This window comes from Trachymyrmex cornetzi, unplaced genomic scaffold (assembly GCF_001594075.2).
Source record: "Trachymyrmex cornetzi isolate Tcor2-1 unplaced genomic scaffold, Tcor1.1 scaffold214, whole genome shotgun sequence".
Lineage (NCBI taxonomy): Eukaryota > Metazoa > Arthropoda > Insecta > Hymenoptera > Formicidae > Trachymyrmex > Trachymyrmex cornetzi.
This window is the reverse complement of record NW_017296782.1, coordinates 32,957-57,268: the sequence shown is the minus strand read 5'-3', so window position 1 is coordinate 57,268 and position 24,312 is coordinate 32,957. Positions and strand designations below refer to the sequence as shown.

The 24,312-nt window shown below is 31.1% G+C and overlaps 3 protein-coding genes across 6 annotated transcripts in view; 1 reads left to right on the top strand and 2 right to left on the bottom strand.

Annotated features, from left to right (window-relative positions):
- Oatp74D (Organic anion transporting polypeptide 74D) overlaps positions 1-3,789 on the top strand; it is a 75,319-nt gene extending 71,530 nt beyond the window's left edge. The window contains exons 10-13 of the mRNA XM_018505843.1: positions 1,170-1,320; positions 1,740-1,980; positions 2,300-2,428; positions 2,755-3,789. Of these exons, the coding sequence (XP_018361345.1) occupies positions 1,170-1,320; positions 1,740-1,980; positions 2,300-2,428; positions 2,755-2,924 (691 nt within the window). The 3' untranslated portion in view covers positions 2,925-3,789. The remainder of the gene's footprint in view (positions 1-1,169; positions 1,321-1,739; positions 1,981-2,299; positions 2,429-2,754) is intronic.
- Positions 3,790-13,949: 10,160 nt separating this feature from the next.
- Positions 13,950-18,606, bottom strand: LOC108760056 (putative uncharacterized protein DDB_G0282129). Of its 4 annotated transcripts, XM_018505841.1 has the most exons (4): positions 18,259-18,400; positions 17,958-17,999; positions 17,163-17,627; positions 13,950-14,325 (listed from the first exon to the last, which is right to left on the bottom strand). In XM_018505841.1, the coding sequence occupies exons 1-4, from the start codon at positions 18,337-18,339 to the stop codon at positions 14,062-14,064; spliced, it is 852 nt and encodes a 283-aa protein (XP_018361343.1). In that variant the 5' UTR covers positions 18,340-18,400; the 3' UTR covers positions 13,950-14,061. The 4 variants fall into 4 exon arrangements, with proteins under 4 accessions (XP_018361343.1, XP_018361339.1, XP_018361341.1 ...); XM_018505837.1 differs by lacking the exon at positions 13,950-14,325 and having other exon boundaries at positions 17,096-17,639; positions 18,283-18,606; XM_018505839.1 differs by lacking the exon at positions 13,950-14,325 and having other exon boundaries at positions 17,096-17,627; positions 18,283-18,606.
- Positions 18,607-21,290: 2,684 nt separating this feature from the next.
- Positions 21,291-23,432, bottom strand: LOC108760051 (putative uncharacterized protein DDB_G0286901). The gene is made up of 2 exons (XM_018505832.1): positions 23,382-23,432; positions 21,291-23,114 (listed from the first exon to the last, which is right to left on the bottom strand). Exons 1-2 carry the CDS (start codon positions 23,430-23,432, stop codon positions 21,291-21,293), a joined length of 1,875 nt encoding a protein of 624 aa, XP_018361334.1.
- Positions 23,433-24,312: the final 880 nt, after the last annotated feature.

Genomic DNA, 24,312 nt, shown 5'->3' with positions numbered 1-24,312 from the left:
AAATTTAATAAAATTTGTATTTTAGTGCGTTTTTGTTTTAAATAGTTTTTCTATTAAAATAGGGAGTATAGAAAAAGGCAGAAGAGATTTAAAATAATATACAGCATCCGCAATTAGAATTCAAGAATTTTAGATGTGGACTCTACGTTCTCGGATTCAATGGATCATATGACACGAATCCGTTTTGCATTTTCATATTCCTTTCGATAATATCGTCGCTTGACGATGTTTTCAAAAGTATTCAACTCATGTCAGTAACATCCTTACGAAACTATTCGCGTATTCAAACGTGCGAATTGGCGGACGGCGGTCGGTGTTTAACGAAAGACAACGTGTTCGAATACGTGTCCGATTAGATTGTACATCGTAAATACATGTATCGGAAACGCGCGTAGACCCTCGTCCTCCCTTCTCTTATTTACAAGTCAATGATATCTCCTGGTTCCCCTAAATACACATATTTCGCTCTTCTGATTTGGACTTCTCGTTTATCTGCCCGGCGCGAAAGCGGGAAAACCTCGACAGTGACTTTCTGTCATCTGGAGCACTATATCCCACCGAACGAAACAATCCATGGTCATTTATTAAACGTGGGCAAATGTAGATTTTTCCTTTAATAACAAAGATTTAATTGATTTTAACGAGTCTTGATTTTTCATAATTGATTCTTGCATAACTGTGAATAGCAATCTGTTTTAGCCTCCTTTTTTCACCAGAGACTTTTCTCCAACTTTCTCTTTCCCTTTTTTTCGCCTGAAACCTAAATTTTCTCTATTTTTATGTTACATTATAAAAATTATAGAATTTAAGGATCGAGAAAAGAAGATATTAATTAAGAAAAAAGAGATATTAATTTGACGCGTCTTTAAGACATAATTTCTAATATTTAAGCTACATTATAAGCCGACATTTTCTTGCGCTTAAACAAGATATTTCGTCTAATTATCGATAATTACTTATTGAGTTGTTCTTCTTTATCTAATTAATTTAATGAAGATTAGCTCTTTTTTTAATAATTAAGCAAACGCATCAAATGCATTTTAATCATTAATCTATTTTCCTATCAAGACGAATTATTTTAAGCAAAGTAGATAGTTAAATTAAATAAAAATGAGACGTAGTTTAGTTTACAAAGCGAAGTTGATCTACAAAGTGACCTGTTCCCGCAGACTCTCTAGCTTCGAGCCGACCTGTGAGGCGACCTGCGACTGCGATCGGAACAAATTTAGTCCAATCTGCGGTGCCGATGGTAAAACGTATTTCTCCGCGTGTCACGCGGGTTGCTCGAATTATACGGTTGCTGACGGCAAAGTGGCATCGGTAAGTGTTAAGCCCAGTAGAATCGGCATCCGACAAAACATGTTCTGATGACATGTCTGCTTGAGCGAGATTATATGGGATACGATAGTAATTGAATCGCTCTTGGAAGCACCAAGAATTGGAATTCATTCGGAAATCAACGCAATTTTAAATAATCTCTCGTTTTTGTTTGCAATGATATTTAAATAACGTCACGGTTGTCAAACGAAGATAATTTTAAGCACTCTGTCTTTTATTCGATATTTCTTGAATCCTTACCAACGAGATTTAATTCTCTGAGCGTAAATATCGATTGTGAGCAATTTCGTCTTTTTTGAAATGAAATATTATTCAGCAGTTATGCTCTCACATTAGACGCAAGAAATTATCATCTTTGCTACGACTTTCCTCTTCTGACGACGTTATTTGATATTTCACAGTTTTACAATTGTCAATGCATCGGAAATGTTACGATATCACCGGAAGTAATAAACACGGCGTCGATCGGTTACTGTGCACTGGAATGCAGTAACTTTTGGGTTTACATGATCCTGTTCTCGGTCTTCGTTTTTATTCACTCCACGAGCGAGGTGGGCTCTATGTTGCTCATTCTACGATGCGTGGATCCCAGAGACAAGGCTATGGCTCTCGGCCTGATACAATTCGCCATCGGCTTGTTCGGTAATTATTTGCTGAGAAATTTTTCTCAATAATAAAAATAGAAATTGTGGTGTGAATTTTTGTACGAGAATTTAATTGTCCCAAATAAAGGAGAAAGCAAATGAATATGACGTTTTATATAATTTTTGGTTTGAAAAATAGAAAAGATTAATTATTTATAGAGACAGATTTCACATAATTCCATAAAATATAATTTTACTTGAATTGAAGAAGAGATAAATCAACGAAATAGATTGACGTAACGAAGGAATTGAAAATTCTTAATTTCTCACTGTTCTAAAAATATCTTTTTAACAGTATCTTTATTTCTTCGCTTTAGGCAATGTTCCATGTCCTATCGTTTATGGTGCTGTCGTGGACTCCGCTTGTCTCGTATGGGAATACGCTTGCGGTGAGCGAGGCGCCTGTTGGCTTTACGATTCGAACGTCTTTAGAATGTTCTATCACGGTACGTACAACTTAGACAAGTGTAAAAAAAATCTTATGTTACCGAAAAAAATGGAAAAAGTAGATTAAAAGATTTCAATGTAATTAGAGTGTTTACGAAAAAATATCATTGAATTTTAATAAATATTCGCATTTGATACAATACAGTAATTAATATTTGATTGATTATAACTTGAAATGCTAATAAAATACAGTTAAAAAACTAAATAAATTAAGATTACGAGGAAAAACGTCTTCTTTAAACAACGGCGAAATTTGTAGTGTTATACGCTAAATTGAGTATAAACCCAGATTATGTAATATATCGATTGAATGTTTCTTTTGCAGGTACGACAGGCGGTATCCTCATGTTGGCCTTCGTGGTAGATATAGTCGTCTGGTACAAGGCCGGGAGCATAAGCTTCGTGGAGGAGCAGGAGGGCGAGACAGGTACTGCGGAGGAAATGGCGACGTTAAAATCGCAGGACGCTCAAGCAGTCGAGAACGACTATTTGTGAAGGTTTCGTATTACTCTTTTGCGGTGAAGGGCCGCGACGGCGACATTATCATCGTCGTCGTCTAAGGATGCAACGCAGTGTCGTAGGATACGTAGGGATATCGTCCTTCACAAATGGTGTCAGTACAGCTCGTCGTGCTTCCCAGAGACGGCTTTCCGAGACGGAAAGATCGACTTACCGGCGATTACACGCATCCGAATGGAACTTTCCTCGAAAGAGTTCCGTTCTGATGGGCAGGAAGTCTAGTCCCTCTTGTCGACGGCATCCGAGCATAAAGAAGCAGACTTTGCGTGAATCACAGGAAGACCGAAGTCGAAGTCGACGACTCGGACAATTTTGATTCGGTGACTCGGAGGATCAAAACTCAGTTACGCGATAAACAGGGAGAAAAATCGAGTTTTGAAGTATACAGAAGTAATAAACACGCGATAAAAAAAAAGAAAGAACGAAGACACGGAAGAAAGAGGGACTCGAGGCGAGCATACTTTGTCTGAGCATCGCAACGTAATATAAGTCTCTCGAGTGCGCCTTGGAAAAGTTAGTAGGGTTTCTCTCTCAGGGAAGCTTGTCAGTAAGTACACGCAATAAAAGTAATACTTCCGTGCCTACGAAATGACCGTGTTTGCGGCGAGCACGCGGTCCGCCGCACCAACAGATCCGGGGAATCGAATCGAATCAAAGCAACACGAGCGGCCTCGCGGGTGGCAGTGAATGCGGTTCGCATGGACAGACAGTGAGGGATTGCCTCGTGCTTTGCACCGGCGTTGATTAGTATATGACGGCGTTCCCGCCGCGCTCGCGCGCGTACACGCGTTATCTAACTCTCTAACGGTAATGTTCGTTTACCGTGACGCAAAAGGAAACACAGGGCATTTACGTAGATTGTAAATGTAGATTTTTTTTTTAATAAAAATTTAATAAAATTTTAAAAAAGGAGATTACGATCAAAAATTAGTGTATTGATATTGAATTCGTTTTGTATTTAATATTTTAAAGTACCATAACTTTGAGTTATAACAATAAGAGAGTAAAAACATTTTTTAACTAAAATATGATTGTAAAATTTTATTGTTTGAAAAATCATAACATTTTTAAAGAACATAATTTCTTAAGTATATATGTAATAAAAATTTTTTAATATTGTACATTTATAACTATTTAAGCAAATATAATAATCCCTAGAGATAAACAAATTTTTACGAAAAAGTACAGAAAAACTGCATAGGCTGAGACAAGATTTTAGAAATTCTTAGTTTTTCGTAGATAATCGTAGTGAAACGTAGAGTTGTTTGAGGACGGACGATTTCTTGGTTTTTCAAACAAACAATGCTACTCTTATGTCCCATTACGAATATTTACAAAAAACTAAGAATTTTCTAAGATCTTGTCTCAATCTATGTAGCTTTTCGTAAAAACTTTCCGCCAGGGATGGCTTCTAATTGTATGAATTTACTACTCTTTTAGAACAGATTTGGTTAGCAATTGATTAACTACGATATCGACATTTTACTATGATTTACTATATTGTAATAGACTTTTATTGATTATTATAAAAGCAAAAATGCATTTATGAATATTACCGCAGATTTATTACAGTTTTTATGTTGCAATCAAATCTATTATTGAATTTTTTTATATTGTTATTATTATTATTAAATATAAGTTAGGTCAGGCCTGTCCAATTTGAGCTCCAGAGCCAAAACGTAAAGCCATCCATGCAAAAGAATTCAATGTGACTAAGATTTCGGGAACCGTAAAGTGTTATAAGCGTCACTCAGATGCATATCAACAGTTTACAATTCCCGAAATCTTATCACATTGAATTTTTTTGCATAGATGGCTTTGCGTTATAGTTTCGGAGCTCAAATTGGACAGGCTTGAGTTAGGTGAATATAATATTACATTAAAAAATTAAAACTATTAGATACATGTATTAGATACATTATATATATATATATATATAAACTCTTAAATTTTTCTTAAAATTATTTTTAGTAAATAATAAATTTTTAGTAAATAATAAATCTCTTACAAATCTTAAAAAACTTGGACATCTAAAAATATAATCGATAAATTGAGATGTTTTTCAGTAAATTGAATCTTTCTTAAGTTTAAGTTAAAGAGTCGCAGATCTTTTACAGACATTGCAATCTAGAATTCAAACAAATAACTATAGTTGATATGCCTTGTATTTCCTTTTTGAAAATAACATGTTTTCAAGCGCATTACACTGTGCGTTACATTTCTCAGGCGTGATTATTTCCGAAAATACGTAAAAAGTAAAAGAGACGGAGGAAAACTGCCGATCATTCCATTCGATCAATCGTTGCGATGGAGAGGCTTCTTTTTCACGGTTGCAATGCATAAAAAGCAGGCAAAGGATCTATAATTATATACATGTAAAAAGTGTATACTTCACATACATAGATTTATAATGTACAGCTTAAATCGTCGATTTTGGTCAGTCGGTCCTCGACCGCTCATAAACGAACGTACACGCTTCGGGTATGCGCTCGCGTGCACCTCTGCTTTAATCCTTGCGTGTATTCTCTCTATTGATGTTCTGAAAAAAATCATCGCGATGACTGATGTGCCGGGTTTTCGCACGGACGCCTCGCGAAGGTAGAAATTATCTGCGAAGCATTACAGAGAAACCAAGCGCCGAGCGAACGATACAGATCTAAACTGCAATGCGTAAATTTCAGAAAAGAGAGAAAAGTCGACAGAAATCTTGTAATTAAATTTGATTTTTTATTAAATTATAAAAATTGTGATTGAAAAAAATAGCGTATACCACTTTGTTCATTGCATAGAATGATTACTAATTAATAATTATTAATTAACAATTGTTAACTAACGATGACTGTGAAAATATCTCGAAAGAGATACAATCGTTGTCATTACACATTTGTGTATAATTTAGATTTATTATAAACACATTTTAGATCTATATTATTCTCGGCGCTTTTCGAATACAAATAATGTGGTTATCTATAAAGAATTAAAAACTATAAAAAGTAACGTAAGTGTAGTATGTATCGACTGTTAAAATCAGAAATGTAGGAATAGCGAGATAATAAGCCATATGATATAATATGCTAAGGATTAACGCAGCAAACGACTACCTCCTAATATACTGTACATCTCGTTATTGTTAAAACAGAGCTCATTATCGATAATTTGGTTGAAGACTTTGCAAGATGATGAATGATTAATTATTGCATCGAAAGATTAATTACTTATCTCGATGCCGATGACTGTTTTGACAATAATTCACGATGTACGAGCGAAATTCGAATATGCTCCATAAATTAGTGATATATTTTTATGTAAGAATATCGCATCCCTGAAACATGAAGACGTTCGTTTTGAGTGGCCCAAAACATTCTCGTTCCTTTACACAGTTTATTCTCGATTTGCGCTATTAATAAATTCTTGAATACTGGTGTCTAAATAAAATTTCATAAAGAGAAGAATTTTTTAATTTAAACAATAAACTTTTGAATTTTATTCGAATTCTTTTTTATATCTTTGAATGGGTTTCAAAAAAATTTTTAAGAAGTTATTCGAATTACATTAATCTTCAATTTGGATAAATGAAGAATTGTAGAATAAATTAATTTTATATTGTGTAAATTAATTTTAAAAAATACAATTTTAATTATAAAGATTATGCGTTTCGGAGGTTTTCTCCGTGTTCAGATTCATTGGAATGCCAACGTTTCGTGAACCTTGCAGTTCACTTCATCAGAGCGAGGAGCAGCCTGACACTAAGCTGTTCCTCTCGGGGCCATTCCTTATATATATATATATATATGTTACAATTTTAATTAATTTCAAGTATAAATTTTGCCTATTTCAGTTATATTGAATAATTAAATTATTTAATTTTATAATTTTTTAATTATTTCTTGTGATAATTTGATAACGCAAATCAAGATGTACACAAACCGCATTTATTTGTTTCGCTTTTAAGAATCGATAGAACACACACGTACACATACACAGATACGATTATCATATTTGGAACTCTTCTTGGATCTCGGTTGACCTCTTAGGCACTACCGTCCGTGTGTTACACTTGTGCATAAAGTACTATTATGATAAATATACATAGACGTTATACGTAGAAACTTATAATAAATATACTGACTGGCGGAAGTCTCCAGTGATACAGAAAGAAAGAAAAATAAAAATAGTAGGAGAGGAAAATAAGAGAGGTCGACGAGATCGAAAGCGAAGATACATATGATACATACGATATTTTTAGATAATTTGACGAAAACGGAAGTAAGATAAAAAGAACAAAAGTAAATTTATTATTATTATTATTATTATTATCATCATCATTATCGTTGTTATTATGATTATCGCGCTAATGTGCCAGAGCGGCATACGCGCAAAATGCGAGTCACACATACAAAAAAAGAAAGAAAAGCAAATGAAGAATTATTAAGAAAACCTGTATTTTAATATGATACACTTTACACACGTGAAACATGCTCATCAATATCTGATTGTCTATTTGAGTACTTTCTAGGGCATCGCGCATTTTTTTTTAATAACGAAAAAAGACGTCTTAATAGGAATGCATATGTTTTTCGTATCTCTAAGGATTTTCTGCATTTATATATATGTAGAAGAAACGATGCGCATTTAAAATACGCATTAGTCAAGCAATGAAATAATTTAAAAATTATCTAATTTTGACGATTGGGAAAATTTTTGCGTAAAACGAAATTTTCTCTTATTTGAGCTATTAGTAACATAAAAATAATAATTTCAAATCTCTTGAACAATATTCTAAAAACAAATGATTATTTTAATATTAGACAACTTTTCCAAATGGAAAGGGCTATTAAAATATTGAATACTCCTCATGTTTCGATAATATTGTTTGGATTTTAGATGACTGATGCAGTCGCCAGTTTAAATATAGTAAATTATTTATACATATGGATTGGCAATTCTATTCTTTTTTTTACACAATTGGCTTTCTCTCTCGTCGATGCTATTAACCCTTAAATACAGACATGATTTTATAATTATAATACTGGTGTAAACTGATAAAACTCGCAGATTTTGAAAATTCTTCTATTGTTCTTTTCGTCTGAACATGTAAGCTTTATATGTTAATATATCTATTCTATGATTCTTTCTGAATCCTTTTTGAATATTTTATCTGAATGATTTGTATTTAAGGGTTACTTCGCTTGAGTGTGCGATTTACCGCGGAAACGAACGGGAAATATATTTTTGGAGATTTTTATGTTTTTGAGACGATTATGTGTGCATTTCTCCATTGATCCTCCCGAGAATCGGAGTGTTGATTACGCGATCTGACGTGAGAATGATGAAAATCAACATATAGTATAATGCATAATGTTATTTTATAAAAGATACTTATTGATCTACATGTACTAATCTCCATTTGCTGTAATCTCGATTATTATGGGACAAAACTGTAATAGTTTATTTGAAATTGGATTTTAAGGCGTCTCGAATGCATCTCTTCATGCATTTATCATAAAATCTGCCAATTTCTTCTTTAGAGCGAAGATATGATAATTTTATTTATCAGCCGGATGAGCAGCGAAACTATAATTAGCGAGGCACGATGAGTATAGTTAATTAAAACAAGCGATTTGGATGAATAATTAATGTCATTTTGGAATATTTGCAGCTGGAAGAATATGAGCAGAAGTGATAAAAATTTAACATTTTTAAAAGCACCAAAATGTTCGTCTTTCTCAAACTTAATATTGTATATTCTTAAATTCTGTTTACTTTATATTCTTTTAGCTGCACATTGTCAAATGGTATTGATTAATCTCGATTGGTTCCACGATGTATAAATTCGATATATACTGTATGGAATAATCATTCGTGATCGTAGAGGGTCGTATATGAATGACCGCATACGTTGCATTACTCGTGCGGTGCTGCTGACCGAGAATCGTATTTTTGTATATTCGCGAAAAAATTAATAATCTATATTTTAAACGAACACGGTGCAGCACGGTACGACGATATATACGGGGATTACGTTCAACTGTAATTCGAAATGTTATGCAGATTCGGATATACAGTGGAAATATGTTAAATGTTGTAAATATCTACTCTCGAGTTTCGAGTGTATTTGTGAATTGTAATATCCATATAAAAGCTTCTCGATGATCAAAAGAAAAATTCAGACATCACGTTAATTAATAATTCGTGTAATTAAAATGATTACCGTTATATATCTATATACGTATACTTATATCGTATAGAAATCGTAACTTCGATCGATCGAACAAATATTTTTCAAATCACGTAGATCGTAGATTTACGCTGGAATCAACGGTGATCAGCCGCGTGTACAAAATATAATATTAATGCGGTTTCTCTTCCCTCTATCGATCAAATCTTTTCGACTTCGTGACGATTTCGTTGCCGTTTGCTGATGACGGCCTGCTCATTACGACGATTCCCTTTAGCGGAAATACGGAGAACTGAGACGCAAACGCGTGAGTAAATATTTTTTTGAAAATTTTATTTGTAAATTTTTCAAAATATTTTAAGTAATTAATAAAATAATAGTCAAAGAATTAAAATTTGTGAATTTTTTCGTCCTGAAAGAGTTATAATGTGAGGCAAAAACATGACGTGTTCTCACATAATTTCTTGAGAGATGATATATTTTTTTTATATCAATGTGATTTCTCACATTGACATAAAAAAAATTGTTTACAAATTTTAATTCTTTGGTTAGTAAATATTTTATTTAAAAGTTATGGTTGAGAAATTTTATAATACAAACTTATTTTAATAAGAGTAAAGTAACTCCAAGTCCAAAAATATATTTCCTATCTATTTTTTTTATTTTATCTTTATGTTTGACAGAATTTATATCTTCCGTTTGTGTTTTTTTAGTTATTTTTTATTCATATTACTATTAATTTATTTAATTTTTATTTATAATGTTATACGAAAACAAACTTTTATCACAATGCAAAAGATACGCATAATTCACGTGTTTGTTCCTCGGTGTTCCCTGATGTATGAACGTATGATACACTTGTAAATATAGACAAGTACAATAATTGCCAAAATAATTCGAGGCTTAAGATCGAATCTTGATCTTCGGTCTTTCCGCCGATGCTGATCCAATCAACTGATCGGTGGCAAATAATTCGCAATCACTTCCTACTTACTTGGCCTTCGTTTGCACTCGATAGTGCAAACGAATTTCCGTTATAACTAGATTTGATTAGCGATTAGTAGTTAAATAGATATTTTCTGCGAATTATTTGCCAACCGCCGCCGTATAATTAGGCGACGTTAAATTGCGACGACTTGCAAAAACTGAAACATAAAGACTGTTCTGAAAAACTGAAAACTGCCAACAGACTTAAAAATACATCACACAATCTTGAAAATATATTCCGAAACCTGCCTACTGACACTGCCCGACAAAACTTGACATTTTTCAGTGATTTTTCAATGTATAGAACCAGAAACACATTTATCTTCTTCGACATGATATTTGAAGATTTATTTCGATTATCATCGAGAAAAGACATACCTTTTTGTTGTCGTTTCCTACATCCGAAATGCATTTAAGAATGACCATACAATTTTCGTCGCGATTTTACGGGCTCTCTTCAACGATGACTTCGTATAATATTTTTCGGCGGGACGTTTTATAATCTAAAAAGAATCGATCATTGGCGAATACGCGGAATATATCGTAATAATATATTTTAGTGAATGAATGAATGAGAGAACGAACGATTGAATGAAAGCGTTGTCTGAGAGAGAGAAGAATTTATTGATAATATATTTGTAAATCCGTAATTCCCGATCACATAGTGTCGGTGATCTATCACGGTTTTACCTAATTAATCAATGTAGAATCCTCGTGGAGGAATTATAATTGCTAGTCTTTAATTGTGTGATATGCGCTTGTAAATTTTCGCGCTATCGTTGACGCGAATTTACACGCGCATTTCGCAAGAAGTGAATGCAAGAAATGAGTATATGAATCGATGAAGAGGTACTCAAAAGGCGAGGTGTATAATAAGTGTGAAAATATAAATTGCCATTTTTTATGTAGACAATATATTGTAATTATAATTATGTATTCATAATTACTATTATTTTATTGATAATTATTATATTGATATTATTATCGCTATTGTAAACTCTTGATTAGATTTGAAGCTCTTATTGTAATAATAGTAATTATAATTAATTATTAATTATGGCTAACTTTTAGAACTCTATTATACGTAATAGCAAATTATGATTGTAATGATTGCGGCTTTGATTTTTATACATAATATTTTATATATACATATTATAAGGAAGGAAAGATGATACACATACACACGATTACTCTTCAAGAGACATAAGTGTATTTTGGTATAGAGCATGTATGCTATATTGTGTATAAGTGTGGCAAGAATAATTTTACATATCCGGTCTGTACGAAACCGGATGAACGAATTTTATCTTTGCGACTCTCGTTGAGTTGGCGATCCGTTTGTTTTCTTTATGTTTTATTTCTCGGCAAACGAATATTAGAAAGAAAGGTCGTATTTAAGATGGATTGTATTTTCATGGAAATTACTTTCCAGAAGAAAATTTTTACACTGGAAATCGAAAAATTTGAACAACAATTGTTTATGATAGCTTGCATAAGCTACCTTTGGCGAACGGACAATTATTTTTTAAGTTAATGGACATTTTTTAACAGGCCAGTAGCAAAAGCTTTCGAATTGTAATTGTAATCTCGTGGTAATCGTCTTCTTCGATGTGAAATTTTCGCAATTTATGATTCTCGAGCTGACGTGCAAATTGTATGAATATCGTTTATTTGAATGCAACTCGACCCATCTTCGGGGCGCCGTATTACGTCCTCAATTAAGGCTGTAAATAGGAAGTACCAGATGTTCGTTGAGCCACGAACTCAAAGTTCCCAGTAACTTCCGACATTTAAGTGCCTAAAAACCCAGATATACGTCTATTCTCTTCGTTGTCTAGTTTCTACAGTTGGATAAGGTACTGCTTGTCAAAATGACAACGACAAAAACTAATGTTTGTCTGTCGCGTAATAAATTTTTTTCGCGTCCGTCGCGGAATATTTATTTAAAATATTATAATAGACATTTCATAAAAATATGAAGATAAATTGCACTTTTCTTGATATTCCAATTGAGTAAGATGTACAAACGAGAGTAAACAATTCCTTTTATATTGCATTCTTTGCAATATCTACGGTACCTGTGAAAATATTGCAATAGTGTAAAACTTTTAAAGAGCAATTTTATTAGCTTGTCACAAACTTGGTTCGTATATTTATTAAATTATATTTTTAAATTGTTATAAATTTTAATGAGTTGCTAAATGAACAATGATGTATATAGCATAGAACAATGTACAAACTATTAACCCTCTGATGCTTTCTGAAAATAATTTTACAAAACATGCATCATTTTCTTGGTCTCATTTAAAAATTCATTTATTATAATTAAAAATGTAAAAATTTATCAATTTGCTGATATTATTCTTCATTCTATGTTTATTAGATTGCGCACTACAAATAATCAAAAAAGTCCCAGTTGCTTGATAGTCCGTCAGAGGGTTAAACAAAGAAGTTATTCTCTTCTATAAAAATAACAAACGATATAAAGCGCCGAAAATTGCAAGACCAAGAGAAGATGCAATAAGTAATGAAACGAACATAATAAAAAAATCTATACGTATATCTCTACAAAAATGGAGCTTAGGGTATATACAGTAGAAATCATTGGCAGCGCTTTATCCAACTTCGCTAGTTTTTACATCGCAAAGGACGAGAGACTGTCGCTCGACACCCTCAACAGATCTCAGCACTCCGGCGAAACGAACAAGGATCATTTATTTTTTAATCGAACTCACAGAAGGGCCAGCTCGTTTCCGTGGAGTGCGCCTAACGAATAAATAATTATATATTATAAATAAATAAATGAATAAATATAAATGCATATATATACATATATATATATTCAGATGCGCATGCGTGTACATACACATATGTAAATCTAACAATAAGTGCGGGAACCTTGAGGTACGTGGGGCAACGAAAACAGAAAATCCTCGAAAGTGGAAGCGCCGGAACGTCGACAGTCGATGTTTTTGTTTTTGAGGATGCAAGAGTCAATTTTTCGATTGCGTAAACAAAACCCCTGCATCACTGTAACATACCTCTATAGCACGTCTCATAGTTTAATTAGCCCTCGGGTTATCGGTCGTTTAAATTTTCTCAGGCACGAGGAAGCGGTACCTTCAAATATATTTATTTTTCTGACTAGAAAATCGAGGGATTGAAACAGTGATAAGAGGGGTAGAAAAAGAAGGGAAGATGATACATTTTGCAAGCGGTGTTTGGTAATCCGAGGGTTAAGACTGATTCTACAAACGCGTTATAAAAAATGCTAGACCGAGCATATTTTATAATTATACTGTCATTATTATTGTTTGTAATTATACGATTACTATTGAATTTGTTTTTAATAAACGGCAAGTGCCATGATTACATATATGAGCTGTAGTATGATCATTCTTAGCTAGCTCCTATCTTGGTAAGTAAATGTTTAATATTAAAAATAAACAAATCATAAATGAATTGTTTACAGGAATTATAAAAGGATCATTCTTCTATTAAACAAATATTGATTTTATTATTATCGTTATCAAGAAATTGGTTATCAAAGAATTGTTTGTACAATAAAAGAAAAACTGAATAAATGTTAATCAAAAAATTGACGAACAATTGATTTTTTTTTTTAATGAATAAACTAAAACATGATGCATTTAATAAAATACAAAACGAGATCACATTGATAAAACGAATTTGATCGAAGTTCCATCTTGATTCAAAAATATAACAGAAACTTTGCAGATGAATTAATTTTTTATTTCCCGTAATATAATGAAATAATTGTATAATATAATGTAATTTTAGTGTATTTTAGTTTGAAATGTAAATATTACAAACAGTTTGGTTCTATTATTTTATTATTGTAATAGATAGTTTTAGAGAAATTACAATCAGGTGCAGCAATGTTTATAATTTTGATTTTTTTAGGAGGAGGTCGAAGTTTATCTGCATTTAAACGTCTTCGTCGCTGAAATCGAATGCATCGTTTCTATTTGCGTTTACATTGCTATTCAAATTGACGTTACTATTCGCATTTTGATTGCGCATTTTGCGTAAACGTGAATCATCGCCAAAAGAACGTCTATGATGCCGTTTCAAGGCATCAAGATTGGTGTTGTAATTTTCATTAATATTAACGTTTTCATTATTATTCATTGCCCTCATTGTGTCTTTCTTTTGTTGTTTCTTTTTCGGCGTTGAGAGATCTTGGGTGTTGTTCTGAAAATTCAATGCTCTTTAAATTTTTTGTCTGTAATTAAAAAGCTTAAGTTTCTTAATCAACAGCGAATAAATCTGTATGAAAATTAAATTAATTAAATTTCATACTCTACTTGTCAAGAAATTACTATAAATAATTTTGTTGATATATATACAAACCAAAAAGTCATTTTTAAAATTATGTATTATAAAAAAAATAGAAATCATATTTTGTTTTTTTATGAAAATTAAAATTATATTAATTTTATTATTTGCTTTTTTATATTCTTTATGTAATTCTTTATGTATTCCACTAATACCTCATTGGGGTCATTGCTTTCGTAAGATGTTTGGTGTTCTAAGATCAGGTTGCATAGTTTCTCGGTTGGCATAATACAAAATGCATTTCGTTCAGTTTGTCTGATAAGATTTTCAAGACGTTGCAAGGAGTCTAAAATAGTCTCCAAGTAATAGCTTTTTCTTGCATCAGTATATTGCGACAACAAGATCAAGAGCTTACAAAAATAAAAAAGTAAAATTAAATTAGATATTTTATAATAAATAACTCTTTGTTTTCAAAAGAGACTTTAAAAAAATTATACAGAAATCAAAAGATAATTAAATTGTATCATTATGATATTTTAAATTGTATTACATTTAATATCTATATGAATTAACGATAATATATTTAGCACTGATTGCTAAAAAATAATTGACTTACCACACAGCCGAATATTCGGCACGAAATCATCGAAGAAGACATGATTGTCAATGTTCCGAGTTCTCTTTGATTTCTGGAGTGATCGTCTACTGCTGAGTGTTCATATAGAAGCGTTCACGGTCACGTTAAAATTAAAAGTCGTTTGCGAATTTAGTGAGAGTAATAAAAAAATTGTTAATTATATAAAGCATATGATATAAAATGTTATCGTTCGCTTGAGTGAAATGTGCTAAATTCAATTTATTCTTTACGATACCATCAATTGACACTTTAAAATAGCTTAGAGCTGAGAGAGAGAGAAAGAGAGAGAAATTGAAGTACAAAAAATAAATTTTGCATGCTGATTTAAATTTATAGGTAATGCATTTTTAAATAATCAAAGTTTTTTCTTTTTTTATTGTCAATGTTCATTATATTAGAGGAAAGTCACCGATACCAACATACCACTTTATTTTTAGACAATATTTCTTAAACAAAAGGTAAAAATAAAACTTTAAAAACATAAGTATACAAATTAAAAAGTGTCTTCCCTGAGATAGTATAAGCAGTTTTTATAATACTGTTTGTAATTCTGCAATAATTAATTTTTTCGTAAGGTAAGCAAAAATAGGCGTCTTACAAAGTAGGCTCCAAAACTGACATAGTAGGCAGTAACGCTATGTATTTCTATTCTTTTTTTTTTACAGGAATTATTTGTATAAAATACCTCCAAGTGAATGTTTCTAAGACATTTCAAAATCTTTTCTCTTCGTTATAATATTTTTATTGAATCATATGCATATTCACTTTATGATGTTCTGCAAGAAGCAAATATGTAACGCGATAGTTTTTCAAGAGTTTTTCCATATATGTACGATTGTCTCCAGCTCCAATAGAGTTATTTGACACTATAAAGCAACACTATAAAGATTAAATTAGCTCATGATCTGTTTTACAAACAGGTGTGGTGCTGCATCTCAATTTTAAATTTAAAATTGTATTATGAAATAGCTAAGAGAAAAAATAATGTAAATAAAACTGATTTAGGAAATTACAAGCATTTAAAATGACGTAATATTATCAATAATATACACACTATTATTTAAAAAACAATAAGGGAAAAGGGCTACGAGCCAAAAATTATTTTATAAAATTAAACATCGTTAATATAAAAGTTTGAACATAAATAAAAGAAACAATCCTTTAGTTGATTTAACACAATGTGCTAGCACAATAAACAAACAGACGTTTTGATCGCGATCGGATCATTATCAATGTTAAAAACATATTACAAACAGTAAAAATAATACATAATACAAATTTATACTTCACTCTCTTTAACACACGCTGATAACATAAAAACGATTATCTTGTTCACAGTTATAATGTAGCTTGGAAAAAATCGTTGCATGACAATAGTTAATTGCAGTTAATCGTTGAATTACTTGAATAATGAAATAAAACTATACAATGAAACTATTTAAACTATGCAATTTGCAAAAGAAAATCGTAAGAATTTTATTTTCTTATTCGTAGAATTCGTTTTTAGCTGATTTGGTATAGAAACAAGCCACAAATACACGAATTATGAGTTTGTATTTCTTTAATTAGCTAAACAGATTATGATTTTATTAGTATTAATAAATAAATGCAATAGTTAGTTTCTGAAAAATAAGGGGGTGTCACTTTAGGAGACCTATGTCAGTATAGGCGGCTTTCCTCTAATGTTTATTGAATTTCTACTTTAAACAAAAAAAATTACAGAAGAGTAAATGATATTAAGACTACTTACTATTTGTTGAAAGTAAGTTAATCAAAGAAATTATACATTTATTTTAGTATATTAATTTCTTTCTACGTCATATAAAGCTGATAATTTTTTAAAACACGTAAATGTGTGTGTGTGTGTGTGTGTGTGAAATATGCGTATGGTAATCAAAACAATCATTTATTTAAAACCGAGAGAAATGTACAGAAGAACATTTACTTTGAAAATTCACCGATGTTAACAATTAATTCGAGATAGATCCGATGTATTAATATATGTAACTATACAAACATTATTTAATCGAATAATTTTTTGTTGTTGTTAAAATGTAATGTCGAATTAATGGAGAGCATTGAGAATGTCCTTTCTGTGAATTTTGATTCTGATATTTGCATAATTTTGCTCATCATCGTCCGACATTGTTGTCGTATCAGAACGTTGAATCATCCTTCTGCTATGACTATCCTTCTGGTTAGTCTTCGGACAAGTTTGTTTCGATAAAATTATCTTCAGGAAGGCCATCATATCTGCCACGATGTATCTCGTCATGATCTCTTCGTCTAACATATTTATGCTCGGCGAGTCTCTGGTGATAGCCCTTCGGGTGATCTTATCGAGTTGAGTTGCCACTTGGAAGACAGGCGGGGATGTTCCGCTTCTTCTGTTTTGTGACACTAGAGGTATTACAGCTTCTTTGAGATCCTTCTTAATGCTCTTTGCGTTGGTGATATGATTAGTGCGATTGTTTAAACGAGGCTCTATTATCTTCCACAATTCTTGAGCCAATTCCTGAGCGTTCACATTCACGTTGATGTTCACATTCTTATTTTTGATTATCGGTCCTAACTGTTCCTGTAAATTGTACTTTTAGTTTTGAATGTAAATAAGTATCTGTCGTCAATAAATTGTCATTGTATGAAATAATGGACAAACTCGAGCTTTTATTATGATAATGTTTTCATGTCATCGAATAACATTAACTGTATTATTACAAAGACTAATTCTAATTATGTAAAATTAATGATTATAATAATATGTGAACATATTATTATAATCACTATACATAACGTCTATCACGAAATTAATTTGTTTGTAAAAATTATTATAATAATTATTGTAATATTCTTAGATAATTGCGATAAAAAATTAATTCTTTTATCTATTTCTTTATTTTTCTCTTACATCATTCACATTTTCTTCTGAAGCTTGCTCCAAAGAATCCATCTGGAAAGATTTATGAATTATGACATTATTAAATCAGTTACAATTCGTTGCATTATTTACAAAATATTTAATAATCTTTTGCACTTTAAAATTTGCAATATACAATAGATGCTGATGTTCTGTTACCAGTATGTTGTTAAAGATTAATAATAATAATAAATACGAAAGACTGTTTTTATATAAAGTAATTTATAATAAAGACAATAAAGCTTTTTTATTGGGGTCACAATGTCATATTATCATTATTATAATTAATCACTTTTTTTACTTGTTTTGTTCTTACTTGAACAGTGAGCACCACTAGGGTGGCCCACAATATTGGTAAGCACACAATTGTCATAACGTAATTGGTACAGATAAAATGATTTGAAACACTGGCTTAGCGTGTCTCAAAACGGCGAATGCATTTACTATAAACCGACTTTTATATGCCATAACACGATGTGCTGGTGGAATTTTCGCGCAATACAACAGTGCGATATCAAGACCTCATAGAAATTAAAGACGGCGCAATTCGTGTTGGAAATTTAATTCACGCGATAATTCGTGATAAGTCCTGGCGTCCGCTTATAGGCAGTTTGTGAACGTACGCAATGCTGATCAATGAGATGCAATGTTCGTAAGTGTAGCTTTCGCAAAATGTATCTTTGAATCACAACAATTATCTTTTTGCGCATTTCATATTGCTACGATCATATGTATAATTTGTATACAAACGATACAATACGACGTCATTTAATTCATCTTGATCATTTATCTACCTATATATTCCAGTATTTAACACATTATCATTGTTTTTTTTTTTTTGTAAATTAACATTATTATTAAAAACGCTGAAAAATGCAAAAATGGTAGCTACACTTTTTATGTCGTACTCGCGCAGTTGGCTCTTCTCGATTATTTTTATTTGTCTATAGGTTATGACACACTAAAAACTTAAGCAGTAAGCTAATCAACATTTTTAATTTGCTATTGTTTATATTATTGCTTTACGGTTTCTACTGTGATTGACTGATTCGCTTATTACTTACATCTCACCTACGTTTTTCTATGTGCCATGACTCTATTTCTTTTTATACATGTATAATTAAAGACATTTCTTTTTTTTATTAATGTGTCTACATATATATTTTTGACACTTGTAAGATTTTAATAGGTCTAACGTATAAATATGATAAATAGGTATAACGTATAAATATATCCTATAACTTAAAAGTGACAATATATTTCTTGATATACAGAATTTTTTATAATATGGACTTTCATAAGTAAAGAATATGCATGAATCAGGTTTTAAGATCGTGCTCAAAAATCGCTGTACGTGATAAGTGTTTCATTATGGTAGCACATTATAAAACTAATCAAAAGATAAGTATACTCTGATCATTATTCGTCAATTGATTTTCGCGTGGAAGTTATAAAGATTGTAAAATCAATTTCACAAGGAACGCTTTTAACACTCAGCACATCCATTAATGGATCAATTTCTCACAACTAAGTTACTACTTTAAAAGTGATATGAATAATTTATACATTCAATTTCAATTTTCAAAGATTTTTATAATTATTAATATATAAGATTTTTAATTGTCCTTATTGTGATGTAAAAGCATATCGTAATTACAAAATAATAATTATTATAAAATAATTAGTCTAATTATTATAGCTTATTTATATATACATTTTATATATAATTCTAGATTCATAACACTTACTGTGTAATTTGAATCTTGCTTGTAAATTATTTGCTTAGACTTACAAGTAAACCTACGGAGGTGTCACTCACCGATTTTAATGAAACTTTGCATATTTGTAGAACTTTGAAAAATATTTGACACGTATTTTTTTTTTTATCTGCAATGGTTCACTCTGAAGGGTGAAAACTATCCCTTAAATGTAAGGGATAGATTTAACATATTAGATGAAATAAGTTGAAAATTTTAAAAAGTAAAATGTGTTAGAGGGCTTTTGGGGTTGCTGAAACTGAATCTTATGTCAAAAGTATGAAATTCAAAATGGCGGACCCAATATGGCGTCCATATACATTAAAATTTTTAGCCTCGGTAGTCTAATGGCTCAGGACGCTCGTACGGTTTACAAGAGGTCCGGGTTCAAGTCTCGGCCGAGGTAATATTTTTCGCAATAAATTTATTAACAGTTTTAATATATTAACATCTTTATAATATATGATGCTTGATGGTAGCATAAAATTATTAAAATTGCTTGTCAATTTAATTCGCGATTACTAGAGTAGTTTTAATTGCGTTTATTTAGTCCGGAAAAACAATTCGACGCGCAGTTAGAAAAAGACTACAATATGGTATATATGCAAGTACATATATAGTATATATTAGTAATTCAAGTTTGAATTATTTAAAAGCAACAAAGATCCAGCTCCAACCGTAATAGACATTTAAATTTCTAGTATTGATTGTGTTTCTCACATGTACGATCTAAAAATATAAATATGATTAAAATTTTTATTAGTTTTTATCAAAATGAGTAAATTTTAAGAATTCTTGTCATCACAGAATTAAAATTTCCGATTTTTAGGTCGATGATTTTAAATATGGTATTAAAGATATAAAATTCAAAATGGCGGTCTCAATATGGCAGCTATATCGTTAAAATTTATAATTTTTGCAAAAAATGTATTGATACAAGATACTTTCAAGGTGCTTTTTTACAGTGAGTCCCCTTGCCTCTCACCTTTCGGGGTACAATTTTTTTTCAACTCTGTTGAAAAAACGTAAACATCAGACCGCTCCTATCTACAGTGTACTTATGCGTCAGTGAAAACGGAAAACGTTTGCGTACGCCCGTCTACTCATGATTGCACATGGCACGTAGAGAAAACTTTAAATTTCATATTTTTGACATAAGATTTAGTTTCAGCGACCCCAAAAACTCCTTAACCCATTTTACTTTTTAAAATTTTCAACTTTTTTTTATTTCATATTATACGAAATAAGTATCTGGACGACATATTGGATCGGCCATTTTGAATTTCATACTTGTGACATAAGATTCAGTTTCAGAGACCCCAAAAACTTCCTAACACATTTTACTTTTTAAAATTTTCAACTTAATTCACCTAATATGTTAAATATATCCCTTACCTTTAAGGGGTAGTTTTCACCCTTCAGAGTGGACCATTGCAGATAAAAGAAAGTACGTGTCAAATATTTTTCAAAGTTCTACAAATATGCAAAGTTTCATTAAAATCGGTGAGTGACACCTCCGTAGGTTTACTTGTTAGATAATATTTTCGATATGTAAATTTTTGTTTCGTTATTTATTATAGTGATCAGTCACGTAAGTTTGATTATTGTCCAATCTCTTCTCTATAATCGGTCGAAGCGCGTTAATCAATTGATCGCTGATTTCTTGTAATTTTGCTTCAGACAGCTGCACATGCAAATCTTCATCTTTCAAATTATCGATAAGAGAACGACTATTTGAATCTAATAGATTATCGTCGATATGAGTAATTTGATTTTCAGACAATCGATTTATTCTGTCATTAACAGATGAATTATCTTGAAGATTTTTCCCATCTTCTAAATCAGATTTTATAACGTCGTTCATATTTTTAGAATCTTGTACACCGTTCAAACTTTTGGCTTGATGTTCCGTAATCGAAGTTAATGTGTTGGATTCTATTTGATTGGGTAATACTGACGTCATAACTGCAATATCTGTCAATTTACTTTCTTCCTTTATCGATAATTCTTCACCGATAAAACTATTAGCACTTTCATTTGTCTGAATAGAAGAAAAATCGATTTTAGTCTTGTTATTATTGTTCTCCAGTTCATTAAAATCTGATAAAAATCTAAGGAGCGGAATAGAAGAATCTTTTGATGTGGATTGTTTATTACTATCATCGACTATTGAATTATTCTCGTTTGTTGATAAATCGTTAACTCTTGTTTCTTGATTATTTTTTCCAGATACTTCAGCATCAAATTGATTTTCTACTTGTTTAGCGTTTTCACTTTGCTCCTGTTGAGAATAGTCAAATTGCGCGAGATGATTCTGACTTTCCTCGGCACTTTTTAATGGCGTGTTGATATCTTGAGATTGCGAAATAGCTTGACTCAATAAGTTACTCGCGCCTTTTGCAGTCTCAGGTAAAACTTTAATCATCGACTCCACAATATTTTTCGTGTTTGATAGAATCTCATTCACTAGAGGTAAATTATCTTTCTGTTTATCAGTTTGCGTATTTATGTTTCCAATATTTGTAACTGGATCAAAAAGTTTTCGCTTTATGTCATTGTTCTTATCTAATAACGCTCGTATATTTTGCGTATTTTGTGACGGAATATGCTGATTCGCGTTTTCGTGTACATTACTAATAATCTTCGGAATAATTTGTGCTAAATCTGTGTCAAATAATCGTTGACTTATTTCGAGCGTCGGTTCCTGCAAATTTTGTGAGTTTGGAAAAAATTTATTCACAGTTTCAGTTAAATCATTCATAATCGATGTATCCGTGTTATTCTTTACTAAAGCTTGATTAGTTCTTCTCCCTGATTTCGGAAAGTCTGGTCTAAATTCATTTGCATTTAGCGAGTTGCTTGATGTATCTGAATCGAGAATTGATTTTTGTGAAGTGTTGGAATTAAATTCGTGATTATGTCCGATAACATCGGATGAAGCGTCTCGGACATAAGCGTCTTGTACAGATTTCGGAATTAAATTGCTCATGTTTAAATTTGGATTGCGTTCTACATCTTGATTATCGTCGATATTTTGAAGATCACTTAACTTTTGTAATTGTGAGTTGAAAACTGTTTGATTTTTATCTGAATTTATTTCAGAATCACCGGAAGACGAATGATTCAGAATTTTTTGGCTGTTATCAAGCCCTTCTAGATTCGTTTGAGATGGCGATTGCGTTACGACAGCTTCGGTTGTTGAAATTGGCGGAGTATCGTTGCGTCTGTTACAATCATATCCTTTTTCACTTTTCTTTCTCAAATGCGTTAATCGATTCGCTGTGTGCGTTGCTAATTGTAAAAAAAGCTTCAAAATCTTTTCATTTTGAGCAACTGAATCTGAATCATTACGCGAAGTATTCCAATCAATATTTGATGGCAAAGAATGTACCTAATAAAAGAAAAAGAATTAATCGCAAGATATTATAAGTATACGAAATTATTACAAATTATTGTTATATTATTTCTTATAAATATCTTTTATAATTCTATTAAATAAAATAAGTATATGTTTAGAATATAAAATATAAGTATATATTTAACAATATTATTTTTTTTAAATTGTTAAAGTATAATAAAATGCTTTTTCGATTATATTTAATTTAACTTTAAATAAAATTTTAAAAAGCTTTAAATATTTTATTTAAATTTATTTTACCAAAACGATCAACGCGTTAATAACAAACAAAACTGAACTTCTCGGCCACATTTTACCATTTGCTCCTACAAGCTAAACACAATCGCTTTAAATATGATCGTAAAATTAATATTGAGTATTTCAATGTTGTCCAACTTTAACGACTGTTGTCATCGCATCACGTTTTCATCTATACTCTATATCGGATGCAGTGTCGAGATTTGTTGTTTCCGATTTAATTTTTTTACAGCCATCTCTTCCTTTTATTCGCATTATGGACAATCATTAATTAAAACAACGTCAATTGATTATTTTTATGTATAGTAACTATACAAAACATGTGAAAAACCTATATAATCACATGGACGATTCTCAAACTTTAAGAGAAAATAGATTATATTATTAATTGAATTGTCACTGTACGGATCTTGATAACAATTATTATTTAAAAGTATCTTTGCGAAGATCAAATTTAATGTTTGCATTGTTTTCTAGTATTAGCGTTGCGATCTAATCTTTACATGATAAAATTAAGTAATAAATAATCAAGTAAATAATAAAACTAAGGCAAGTTGATGCAAAGTCTATATTATTTAATTAAAATTAAACGTATCAAAATATTTATCGTGTACTACTATAATAATTTTGTGCAATGGAACGGAAAGAATTAAAAGAAGTTGTTGATATCAATTTTAATTAAGAAGTTAATATCTCAATAATGTTTAATACTTCCGATAACGTATCGCGATCGATCAATCAGCCTGTTCTTCATCGATCATTAACTACGTGAACAAGCCCTCGAGATGAGTGGAGAGGATGTAATAATTACTTCAACGTCCGTTATGACAATAGATATATTTTCTGCTCAATTACACGTACAAGAGTTCAATCGAGCTGACCTATTTCTACGTATTGTAATTGCATTTATTGATAAATGATAATATATATAACA

Excerpts from the sequence above, each read along its gene's own strand:
- LOC108760056 (XM_018505841.1), bottom strand. The coding sequence starts at position 18,339 with ATGACAATTGTGTGCTTACCAATATTGTGGGCCACCCTAGTGGTGCTC. Across the intron at positions 17,628-17,957 it reads CAGAAGAAAATGTGAATGAT|GAACAGTTAGGACCGATAAT; the intron begins GTAAGAGAAAAA and ends TACAATTTACAG. Across the intron at positions 14,326-17,162 it reads ATGAGCAAAATTATGCAAAT|AACACCCAAGATCTCTCAAC; the intron begins ATCAGAATCAAA and ends AATTTTCAGAAC.
- LOC108760051 (XM_018505832.1), bottom strand. The coding sequence starts at position 23,432 with ATGTGGCCGAGAAGTTCAGTTTTGTTTGTTATTAACGCGTTGATCGTT. Across the intron at positions 23,115-23,381 it reads TTAACGCGTTGATCGTTTTG|GTACATTCTTTGCCATCAAA; the intron begins GTAAAATAAATT and ends TTCTTTTATTAG.